Source organism: Chelon labrosus, assembly GCF_963514085.1.
Source record: "Chelon labrosus genome assembly, chromosome: 7".
Lineage (NCBI taxonomy): Eukaryota > Metazoa > Chordata > Actinopteri > Mugiliformes > Mugilidae > Chelon > Chelon labrosus.
Genome location: NC_140343.1, coordinates 14,650,035 through 14,662,495, shown reverse-complemented (window position 1 = coordinate 14,662,495; position 12,461 = coordinate 14,650,035). Strand labels below are relative to the sequence as shown.

General features: G+C 43.7%; 1 protein-coding gene across 1 annotated transcript in view; it reads left to right on the top strand.

Annotated features, from left to right (window-relative positions):
• The first annotated feature begins 760 nt into the window (after window positions 1–760).
• Window positions 761–12,461, top strand: part of trabd2b (TraB domain containing 2B) — a 72,494-nt gene continuing 60,793 nt past the window's right edge. The window contains exons 1-2 of the mRNA XM_084547647.1: window positions 761–1,056; window positions 3,678–4,247. Coding sequence (XP_084403773.1) covers window positions 943–1,056; window positions 3,678–4,247 — 684 coding nt within the window. The 5' untranslated portion in view covers window positions 761–942. The remainder of the gene's footprint in view (window positions 1,057–3,677; window positions 4,248–12,461) is intronic.

The following is a 12,461-nucleotide window of genomic DNA, read 5'->3' as shown; positions in this document are numbered from 1 at the left end:
TTTACAACTTTGAAAAGGCTCTGCTGAAAACATAACCAAACAGACCTTGAATGCTGCAGGCAAGCACGGTGACCACCTGCCCTCCAGGCTCTGTATTACAGTTACAGTTTGCCTCGTAGTAAATACGTGCACAAGTCCAATCTTAATGTTTTTGCTGTATCACAAATATACTAGAGATTATAGAATAAAAAAAAACAATGGACATTTATAGACCAAAGAGCTTGACTTGCATCTGTTAAGGAAGGCATATCTTTTATCATTTTAAAGCTGCAACAGTTTGATAAAGAACAGCCCAGTAATATAAAATAAAGTAAAGGCCAAGTCATTAAATTTAGCTTATATGAGTTAAAAAAAAAGGAGATCAAAATGTGACACAGCAACTGGGAAGCAAAGGGAAAGGCAAACTCCAGAAAGTGATGAGAATTTTATGAGAACATTTCATTCCCCTCTGCACTCTTTTTTTAGGTCTGCCTTGAGGGGATTTACTCACGCAAACCTGTCATCCCTCTCTGAACCTGCGCTCCCTCCTCTCAAAAAGAAGCTGGGATGTGTGTGCAAGGGTGGGGTGGGGTGGGCTGGGGGTACTCTGATCGTCCCACCTCCCTCTCGCTCCCAGTCAAGACGCTTCCAAACTCGCGGAGCGCAAACTCTCCAAAGAGTTTGCAGCTACTGCTTCAGGACTGCGCCGAGCTGGGGGCACGGGAGAAAAAGTTTCTTAGAGAAAAGCAGAGTGCGTGGAGCTCGTCCGGAATGGCGAAGAGGCGGAATGATCCTCCAGCCGGACAGCACATGTGAGCCCAGAGCCCACCGGTAACGGTTTTTTTTTTGATCACTTCAGAGGAGACGGTCAGTGCAAGGGCAGTGACGAGACGAAACGGGGTGAAAGAGAAATAAAAGTCATCCGAGAGCTGTCTGTCACGCGTGTCCTGTCACTTCGACGCGATGGTCTTTCCGCCGGGAATCAGCTGGGTCTTACTGAGCGCTCTCCTGCAAACTGTGGCACCCTGGGGCGCAGACAGACCGGGCAGACCGAGGCAGTGCGACCCACCAAAGTCGGTGAGTCGTGTTGGGACACTTTTACGAGTCAGGGACACCCCGGGGTTTCCTATAATAGACGCTTAATCTAATCTGCTCATGATGTATAACACACTTTAAGACAAGTTTATTAGTGCTGCAAAGCTGAGGGACACCGACGCAGATTTGAGACACTTGTTGTCAAAAACATCCCAAAGTGTGGTTGTTGTTTGTTTGTTTTTTCACTTTTTTTTTTTTTTTTTTTTTAAGTTACTTTTGTCAGGCGGCTGTCTTTGCTTATTTTTGGAGGGGAGACATTGCAACAGAAGGACGCAATAAATATAGTTTATCCTTATCAATGCATTTAAGCCTTATACATTCGTCTATTATATGATTAAATGATGTAAACAGGTTACCTTTCAAAGGAGATATTGTTTTATTATCATCAATTTTTTGACTGATATTCAGTGACATTTAAAAAGAAAAATAACTTGTGAATACAGAAATTAAAATTGAAAGATGTCTGGATTTCCAAATAAAAGCTTAATAATAATAATAATAATAGTAATAATAATAATAATATTAATATCATGGTTCATTGATTTAACACATGATGGACATGATGTTCAGTTATTTATGAACTGCCTCAGTAACTCTGTAGCTGTGGAGCAGCTATAGATCCGGGCCTGTGCCAGGAGGAACCGTGACCGCTCGCCAACTTCGTGGCTGTTTATGTGACAAACGCAAATGGGGGAACACCCACGGGTGACTTGACTTCATTTGGAAGCGTTTCATTGACCCTTAAGCGGTGATCGCGTTTCACTACAACGCACGGCCCTTTAAAGCACTTATCGGGCATATTGGTAAAATTATGAATGTGGCTTGAAGTCGTACAGTGAGGAAAAGTGCAGCACTGCAGAGCAGCTCAGACAGCCCAGTATGTGTGCGTGTCTGCCCCTCTGCCTTCCACTACGTGGATTTTCGACTAGAAACGAGTGGAAAGGTAAATCAGTATTGCATAAGTGATATCTAATTCCTCGATTTCCTGCAGAAATAAAAATGACAATTGGTTTTGCGATTCGGTGCGCATAGTTATTGAGGATATCTGTAAGGAATCGTTTAAAGATCACAGGCTTCTAATTCATTAGTGCATCACGTCCTGTATGCGGATCTGTTGTCAGAGAAAGCTGAAGGTTCCCTGGCTTCATGTGATTTGTAATGCGTCAGTACAGTGCTCTCTGTTTTCAGTTAAGAGTAATTACCCCCATAAAACGGAGGCCTGCGCGTTAAGGCTCTCCAGAAAAGTCCACGCTGCCTTACCAGAGGGGATCTCGCCTCTTTCCACGCTGAAAAGTCTTCGTTTATGGGCAGGCCTAAGCGCGTATTTGCTCGGTGCAAGTGCAACTTATGCTCTATAGTTAGAAAGAAATGTGATGGGGAATCCATCTAAAGTCGTCCAAACCTTGCCCTTTACCGTGCAGTGTCGGTGGGCCCGGCCAATGTGAAAATGAAGTTAAAAGACAAACCTAGAAACAATCTCCGTTTAAACGTTTAAGAGCATCTGCAAAAGCACACGCGCTCTTCTGAAATTCAATACGGCACTTTTGATTTATTTTGTCTGGTCGGAGGCTGTGCCAGAAATCACTGTACGTTCAGAGCAATTAATTATGACGATAAGAGAACATCCCACAAAACGACTTGACTGGCTTTTGGCTGCGATTTGCAAAGTTTAAATGACAAAGGCATTGCTGGCAGTGTGCAACGCGACTGGAGCCCAGCTGAAGGGAATCCTGATTAAACCATAGAAGTAAACATTTTCTAAGAATAACTTTATTTTACAGTAATGGGTTTCATCCCTCAAATGTCTGATTGCGCTGTGTGTCAGAAGCCAGAAGTTTGATATTGTTTATAAAGGCTAATTCCTTTTTTTAAAAATCTGAATATTGCCAAGATCAAAGCCATAGCAATGCACACTTGTAGAGGACTTAACAAGAAACATATTTTCAATGCAATAGAGCCTATATGCTCATTTAGAATGACTGTAATGATTTCATTTCCATCTGACATTGTTTTCTATAAAGATAACCACAATCGACAAAGCTTCCTCTAATATAAACCACAGAAGACTAGAACGGGGCTGTACTTCAGGCAGCCACAGCATCACGTCTTGCTGCCTGGCGTAAAAATCTCACAAACAAAAGTATCACAGAGAGGTCAGGATGGAGAGCAGGTTTCTTTCGGGTTTTGGCTTTTATGAGCTCCAGAGTAGTATATTTGCACTGCAGCCTTCAAAATGCGTCCCAGGCTGAAAGAGGCTTTGGCAACCGAGGTATGTACCTCAACAATACACGGGGGTCTGTTTACAGGCCAGAAGGCCCCTCTATAAACTCCCTGCCTGCTCCACGGCAGCAAGACTCGCAGCACAGCCCAGAGCTGACTAGACTTCATACTTCCCCTTCCGTCATCTCGAAAGCGTATTTCAATCTTTAACTTGTTGACCCGAGCCAGTAAACCACAACAGAGGAAAATGTGTCAGCTTTAGTTTTAAGGCAAGTTGAATTTGCTCCAGCATGATGGTTCTGGTATTTTTTGTGTCCCTTTGCTCTCAAATCTTTATAACCATTTCATTTATCCCCCTCTTTCTTCCTTTGCCTCTTCTACAGCAAAGTGACATGAACTCTTTCTTGTGGAGAGTAAAGCGTGCACCTCCTCACCCGCCTTCTTACTTGTTTGGTACCATCCACGTGCCCTACACCAGAGTCTGGGATTTCATCCCCGATAGCTCAAAGCAGGCATTCCACAACAGCAATAATGTTTTCTTCGAGCTGGACCTGACTGACCCGTTGACCATCTCCAAACTGACCAGCTGCCAGCTGCTTCCACACGGAGAGAACCTGCAGACTCTGCTACCTCGAGACTTGTACCGCCGCCTCAAACGCCACCTGGACTATGTCAAACACATGATGCCTTACTGGATGACTGCTGACCAGCGAGGCCGTGGCCTATATGCCGACTACCTGTTCAATGCTATTGCCGGGAACTGGGAGAGGAAGAGGCCTGTGTGGGTGATGCTGATGGTCAACTCACTGACAGAGTGGGACGTCCGCTCCAGAGGGACGCCGGTGCTGGACTTGTTCTTGGCTCAAGAGGCTGAGCGAATGCGAAAGACGACAGGGGCAGTGGAGCGAGTGGAGGAGCAGTGTCACCCCCTCAATGGGCTCAACTTTTCTCAGGTAAGAGTTATGAACAAAGTTTATTTTTCCTTTTTTTACCCTGGATTCCCTGTGTGTACACAGCTGGAGAAAATGCAAGGACAAGCCAGGCCTGGCGTGGCCGTGAGCAGATCCTAAGATTGTGTCCCTTTATTTATTCTTCTGTCTGTAGTTAAGACACTCTGAACACAAGCAAGATGGGCTTTATAATCCACAGTAAAAGATGAGTATATGGACAGATATTGGGTGTTGTGCCTGAAAGAAACGGAGAATGTGGGAGAGGACAATGTAAGGAGAAAGAAGCAATTAAAATCTGTCTGCTGGAGACAGCTTTACGGTTATGGATGTCCTTCCACCTCACCAAACAAACATACTCAACAGCTGAAACTGCAGAGAGGGTGTCAGGCTGAGCAATGTGCTCAAAAAAACAGATTAAAGAAGGTGAGAAGAGCGGTGAGCTCTCTCTTTTATCAGGCTGTCTGGCTGTCAGCAGTTTTTCTGGGCTTGTCCTGTAATAGGAGACAGAAAGATGAGCAAAATAACCTAATGACTTGACGAGCAAAACGCAGGGAGTATATGCTTCTTTAATTTCTTGCATGATGCTGAAAAAGAAGGGAACACACATCTATTTAAAGAATTAGTCAGTTGGAGGTCAGTTAAGATGGAGGCTGGAGACCATATTTCAAACTGTGGGAGGTCGCGGAAAATCTTTTTGACAGCAAGATGAAGATGCTCTGTTCTATTTAATGTGCAAAAACAACCTTTGATCTGCATTTAGATGGAAAAACATCTCGGTATGTGAATTCATGAAGCACTCACAGCCGAACACATGTGCTTTGCATGTACAACACGCCACACACGAAGGCGCACTGTAGGCGTGCAAAGCTCCATACGGGCACATTCACAGTGCCGTGCAACAGAATCTGCGAGGGCCTAAACCTCCATGTGACAGGACGGAGGGCTCCGGAGCTAATTTGAGAGGCAGTGGACTTCCAGCCTCTCCTCTTTCATCAGCACCTCCTAACTACGCTGTCAAAGTCGGACTGCATGCCCTGCACATGCCTGTGAGCTTTACTGCCCCTAGAAATAAGCTCTGCACGGGACACTGTGTTTCTCAGTAATGAAGAAGACTGGTGCTAATACTTTTGGAAGGGCTTTGCAGAGTTTTTGTCTTAAGGGATCCATATCTCCTGTCTGTCTTAGTTAAATGCATTTAATGTTTATCTGCATACAACACAGTTTGAATTCTAATTTTTTTACTTTATTGTTGGACATCTGTTGTTCTGTGAAAAGGCAGAATGCATGAACAGTACATCTTTTACAGGACAGGTGTTAAAATTCAGACTTTGAATTTCTCCCAACTCCTGCACAAGTACCACCGGACTCGTGAGCTTCCGGCCCGCCTGTTTCCTGATATATAAGAGCGCAATTCAGAGCTGAACTGAATCTGACATGGAAACCATTATCCCCAATTATAATAATTTGTGACTTAATCCGAACACTATGGTTGATTGGATGCCTCTACGCTTGACTGTAACAAAAATGAGGTCAAAAGGATGGATAGACCGAGAGTCAAAAAGAAAATGCGTGGGTGGGGGTTAGACGAAAGAAAAGTGAATCGCCAGAGAGAGAAAGTCGGAGATAGACATTGACGGGAAAGAGCAAAAGAAGGCAGCGGTGAGGCTGAAAATGCGCCGTCCACATGTGTACGTCGTCTTGCTGCTAACACTAATCTGAAACATGAGCAAAGGGAGATATGAATTGGGAAAGATTCCAAATCTTGCCGGCCCACATATTATTTGTTCCCAATAAAAAGTAGCTGCGTACAATATCCTGAAACTCTGACGTCAACCAGAGGCTCTTATAAGCATGACCTCTGGTGATTTATCATCTGTCACGCCGTAGGTTTCTCATAGGCACCTGGTCTTAATGGCACTGGTGGGGTGGAGCTAGGACCACTGGGAAATGGGTGGTCTCGAGGAACTGGCATTGCTGGAGGACCCATGACCTCAGAGGAAATCGTTTTTGAACAAAAAATACGTAAAGCAAATACGTACAATTCCTCCTGGCAGATGAGGTGAAGCTAGTATTTTTTTTAAAGCTGTAATCTTCTGTTTGTAGTGGGGAGTGTTCGTTGTAGTGTGGGAGAGACAGATAGATATTACGTATGCCAGCACCCACTTTAAACCACTGTGGTCTAACAAGAGCTCTGTCCGTTTGGGACCTCTCCGCGGCCTCTTTAGATCACAGAGAGGTGTGGATATCGCTGCGAAAATGCAGTTTAGAGGCCGTGGAAACAAAGGCAGGTCATGGTGCATGGTTCTTCTCCGGTTCTTTGAAGGTCGATGTAGGTTGACAGCTGGGCGGGCCATCCAGCACCAAAGGCTTTGAGCACAGATTGGAAAAGGCTGGAGAAAGCTTAGTCAGCTCAGAGAGTGCAAGCTGTACAACTATACTGTAGCTCCACTATACTTTAATGCTTTCCTTAGGGATTGATCAATACCATATAATGACTTATTAAGTAAATTAATTTGTCTTTTGCATATTAATGAGTGAGAAGATGCAAGATACTTTTTTTGGAAATCTGCTGTAACTGAAAATCAGCATGGTCCTGTGTAACAGCACTCTCAGCATCACAACAGAACAATGTATTGCGATGCACAATACCAAACAGAAATGGCTGATTTGCATCTACACACTGTCTGTTATTGGAGCCGTGATGTTTAACTAGAATGGCTCTAACGCAAGGCTTCTTTTGGGAAACGCGAGTGCGACTACAGCCGGCGAGCCTCTCGCATTCCCACCAAATAAATACCCATATTTATTTTCCCAGGGTCACATTGCAGCCGAGGCCGCTGGCCCATGTCGAAAAGAAATTACATCATATCGGTGGCGCCTTTCTCCTGGGCAGGGGTCACGGGTCACGGTGGGAGGTGGTAGAGCAGCCATGAGCAGCAGAGCAGTAAGGAGACTGGCAGTCTGCTGGGGTCAGTCTGGGCATTGCTGAGCAGGCAGGCAGGCAGGCAGCGTCCAGTCTGACAGAGTTCCTTGGCTCAACCTCTGACCAGGTTGAGTTTCCATAAGCTGTTTTGTGGTGTGATTTGTGCAAACAGAGGGAGAGGTGGCTGAATGCTGGTAGACTCCAGTGTTGACACCTTAGGGTTGGAGAAGGGAGAGAGGAAAGATTTTAAGGGATGGGGTAATAGTGAGTGACAGAATCCAGTTACCTCTTAGCAAGAGGGCATCCTCCTTCCAGGAAGTAAGTGTTTACAGCTTCAGTGGCAATCTGATGTGTCTGTTTATGTCAGTGTAGCTCCCGTGCCAGTCTGCTGCTTGAGCAGATAGCAGCCTGAGGCTTCGTGTCGAGCTGACGCTGCAGCCTCACGCATGCTGTGGTCGCAGTGGGACACTTTCAGGCTTGGACATGTGGCCAAAACATCACAACAGTGTATTTCTTTGTGGTAAAATAATGTCCAATGTGATGACATTCGGTTTTTCCAGTATAAGCATGAAAACGTACAATGAAAAATACATGGTACTAGGACAGCAGCCACTGAGTTTACACATAGTGGTCATAAAGTGAAATGTTTCTCTGTCTCTGCCAGAGACATTTACTTAAACTGGGTTTACATCCTCAGTCTGTGTTTCCCATAAGTCACTATAATTTTATATGATATTCAATTTGATTTGTGTTTGGTTTTCCAGTTCAGTTTCAACCTATTCAAACGCATGGTCATAAGATACAATTCGGTGATTTATAATCGGTAAAATAGTAAAAGTAAAATGCAGAATTTCCAGAGGGAATGTGTTTCTCTGTACAGATCCAGAGGTTCCTGGCTGTGCAGGGCAGTTACTTGATGAGCATTTATGCCAAGCCGTTAATATAATATTGAGAGCCTACGCTTGTGAATGTCTCTAAAGGCTGGGCAGGGGTTGCTAAGAGTAGCAGCAGACATTAAATCAAAATAGGATTCTCATGCGTCATATCAAATCATGCTGAATAGTTTGCTTTCTGTTTCTTGGACGTGTTCACCTAAACAGGACATCTTTAAAGGGAGGAATTAAAGAACATCCAACCTTACCCATATCCAAATATTTACATTCAGCGGTGGGTGTGTGAGCTTGGGTTTGAAGGGATGTGTTGGCCACAGAGTCTGACTGATGGAAAAAGCAATTCTGTGTCTACACTCGTGCTCTTGTTTCCTCTGACCTCCTTGCTCCTTCTGGATCTCTGCTCCCCTCTCCTTGCTCCCTATCTTTCTCTCTGACATGTCCCGAGGCTCTGGTTGTCTCATTGCTAACCCATTGCTCATCTGCACACATACACATCAACACGCACACACCCAGTGGAAAAAGAGGTGGGAGAGGAGGAGGAGGAGGAGGAGGAGGAGGAGGAGGAGAAGGGGAGGAGGGGATTACCTTTAAAGTGTGCTGGCGACGGGTATTCCGTCTCTAAGCGTGACATTTGAGGGTGTTTCACATCTAAGCTATAATTACCTGCGCAAATATGTGGAAAACTGCAAGGCAACACGAATCAGGGAGATCATCTGGTGCTGTCGGCAGGCAGACGGCAGTCCCACTGTTGCACTAATGACTTAATAGGCCTCTTAATGACCAAATAGCCCACTGCCATCCAGGAGCACTTAGACAATTATGTGCTGGCCAGATCTCTGTAGGCTGACGATGAGATGGAGAGAGGTACAGAGACACATTGAGAAAACAGGGGCAATGTGCACTTGACAAGAAAATAAATCACAGTTCTTGTGTTTGTTTCATATTTACAGAGAAGATTGGTGAGAGAAAGATGTTTCTTCAATTTGCTTCAATTGCAGGGAGTAGACGAGAGTTAATGGGACAATAATACAATGTGGTTTCCAGAAACGTTCCATTCACAGTAAGTGCTATAAATTTAGCGTTTTTGGAACTGGAAAATCTTCAGTCAACTTCCCTACTCATTCATTTACCCAAAGCTGAAGAACTAACCAACATGGTTGTAATGCAGGGGGATTGGAAACAACAAAGTAGCACTTGTGTGTCGAGGATTTCTGTTCTGAACTCCTCTCTGGACACCTTGCACTTAAGCAAACTTTATTAATAAACAGTGAACCATTAATCAACTTCTGAGAGAGACTGCTGATAGTTGAACTCAACAACCAAACATACCTCACCACTTCTGTCTTGAACACTTTCAATCCACTGTAAAGCCTTGCTAATGGTTGTACATGGTATTTCACGCCATCTAGTACCGACAAAGGAGCCCTGACCTTAGCCCTAACCCTAACCCTCTTGTATGTTATTGTACAATGCTGAATGACATGTGAAAGGGTGGCATAGTGGAGTGGTGGTTAGCACTGATGCCTCATAGCAACAAGGTTCTGGGTTCTAATCCAGGCCGACTGGGGCCTTTCTGTGCGGAGTTCCTGCCACCGTCCATAGACATGCTCGCTAAGTTAATTGGTGATTCTGAATTGACAGTAGGTGTGCATGTACCCCGCCTCTCGCCTGATGAATGAATGATTTCATGTTACAAATTACAAAATTATCAATATATACAGTTCCTCTTCTTTTTTTCTAATAGGTTTCTTGCTTACTCTGCCCCATCCCCCCTCCCATAAGTGCAGGCATAATCCCAGATATATCCATGCAACTCTCTGGAATGAACTAGAGAGAGACTACAAAGCCATTACCAATTAACCAATCAAAATATCTGACCTAACCCTAACCCTAACCTCAAGCCCAGATACAGTTTAAAGTGATTTATGAAGCGAGTCATGAAGACGAAACAATATAAAGACTGTAAACCCTTTTAACACATTTTAACATATGAGGATGTCTATGGGGATTGACTCTCTTTTGGAGCCAGCCTTCATGAACAATTTGAAAAAGTGTAGTTTCTGCCATTTATATGTTAACTTAATACTTGAGGCCTGCAAGCTGCTGCTTGGTAGCCTGGCGTAGACAGACACTATTCACAATACAAGTCTGGTAACACTCCATTGGAATTTCATTATGGGCCCAGTTTCAGCCATCACAGAAAAAAATATCTTTGCAATTGGATTGTCCTGCAACCAAACAGACAAATTTTGGCACTCAGATGACACGAATGACTATGAATGCCATTACTTTTCTATCCATTATTTCAATTCAGTCCAACTTGATCAGCCCTGCAGATCTTGTTTGATCATGTTTGTGGGTGGGACAAGTTCAGTCTGGCTTCCAAGCTAGCCGCTTGGCACAATCACCACATATACACACACACAAAATGGAAAGCTGACCATAAACCTTAAATGAAAAGGAGATATTCCCCCACACTAACTGAACGTACTTGTTTAGTACGGCTTATTCCACCTTTAACTTCAATCTAACCAAGAAACTTATAAACCCTGTGCAGCTCTATAAACTCGCTGCAGTGTCTCCTTTCAGTGAATCCAAAAGAGTGCACGTCCCTTCTCGTCCCTTCTGAGTACCTGCGAGACCTGAGGTAATGACTCCACCACATTGTCACTGAGCTGAGGCAGGGAGTTAAGCGTGGCAGGTCAGAGTGCTCTTCCATACTTTATTAATCACTGGGCCAAATCCTTTTTCTCCTTCCTTCGCCCACATTCCCCGTTTGGTGGAGAAAATGAGGGTTCCTTTCTGCTTAAACTGTACTGACCTCACGTCACACCGTGGATCCATCTTCCCTCTGCTCTCTTCTAACTAAATGAGAACCATTTTAGTATTCTGCAACAGTTTGTTGCACTCAACTAAATAAGAACACACTCACACACACACACACACACACACCGTAGTTACTTTCTGTATAATTATTTTGTCATCCGTGGAACAGTGGAAACTGCAGTAAATCGAAAGTTGGTTGAGCGAGTTTTCCTGCAGGCAAGTAGTGTCAAAGACACACACAAAATATTTCTGTGTTACATATTTGCTCATCACAACAGGGAAAACTGCAGTGTAGAGCTGGAGGTTGTTTTCTGTGGGAAGGGCAGGTGGTTTCCAGGACAGCAGAGGTTAAACTCAGGTTGTCTGGGCCAGAGGCTGATTGATCACAGACAAGAATGTGAGTGACTGATTTCCTCAGAGACCCACTTGGCCCCGTTGGAATGTTGTTGTCCTTTGGGACGTCGTTGTTTTATAACCTTTGTTTAACCAGGTTAACCTGGCTAGGATCAGGATAGCTGTGCTTCTAAAGTCTGTGCTTTTGTTGTAAGAACTTCATTCATAATTACATTCTTAATATGTTGAGTCCAATCTTCAGTTTGAATGAAAATTAATAGGTTATAAATATAAGAAAATAACTTTTGTCGTCGATGTATTGGCGTTCAGGCACTATTTTCTGGACGCTGAAATGTTGTCTATTACCTTAATCTTTACAATTTAAAGATAAAATATCCTGCATAAAACTGCCCAGCAGAAAGACGCATACAAAAAATGTCTCGGTGCCCTCCAAATTCACCTTTATGAATCATCATATGCAAAAATGATGATATTGCTATATTCTATAGAGCAGGGGTGTCAAACTCATTTCAGTTCAGGGGCCACATACAGCCCAGTTTGATGTCAAGGGGGCCAGACCAATAACACAATAGCGTATTTACCTATAAATAACAACAACTCCAAATGTTTCCCTTTGTTTTAGTGCAAAGAAGAACATTATGAAAATGTTTACATTTAATGACTGAAAATTTCTTAAGAAAAAGAAATGCAATTTCTGTTTAGTTCTAGGTCTCAATGTTGTGTTATGTCCAAAACTCTTAGTAAATCTGTGTGAACCCTAGGAATAGCAATTACTTTTATTGGAAAAATTGCAGTTAATGTCTTCAATGTAATTTTTGCAATTCGCAAATTCATCCCGCGGGCCAGATTAGACCCTCTGGCGGGCCGGTTTTGGCCCCCAGGCCGTATGTTTGACATGTATGCTATAGAGAGAGACTCACCTCCCAGATTGAGAACCTCTGCGGGTAGGTTAAATGAAAGCTTATGGCATAAAATGTGGATAAGTAAATAAGTCGTTTTGATTGACCTATTTAGCCACCCCAACCTCCTCCTTCTGACACAAATTATAAATCCTCTGATATAAAGGAATTTGTCAATTTATTAGTCTGCTCCCCAACAAGTACTGCTTTGTTGTTTTATAAGTGTGTGTGATCCCAAGCTGCTTCCCGTCAGGAGAGGAGGGCCAAGAATTTTACAGAGAACAAAAGTTATATGAATTATTTTGTATGAATCTATCCATAC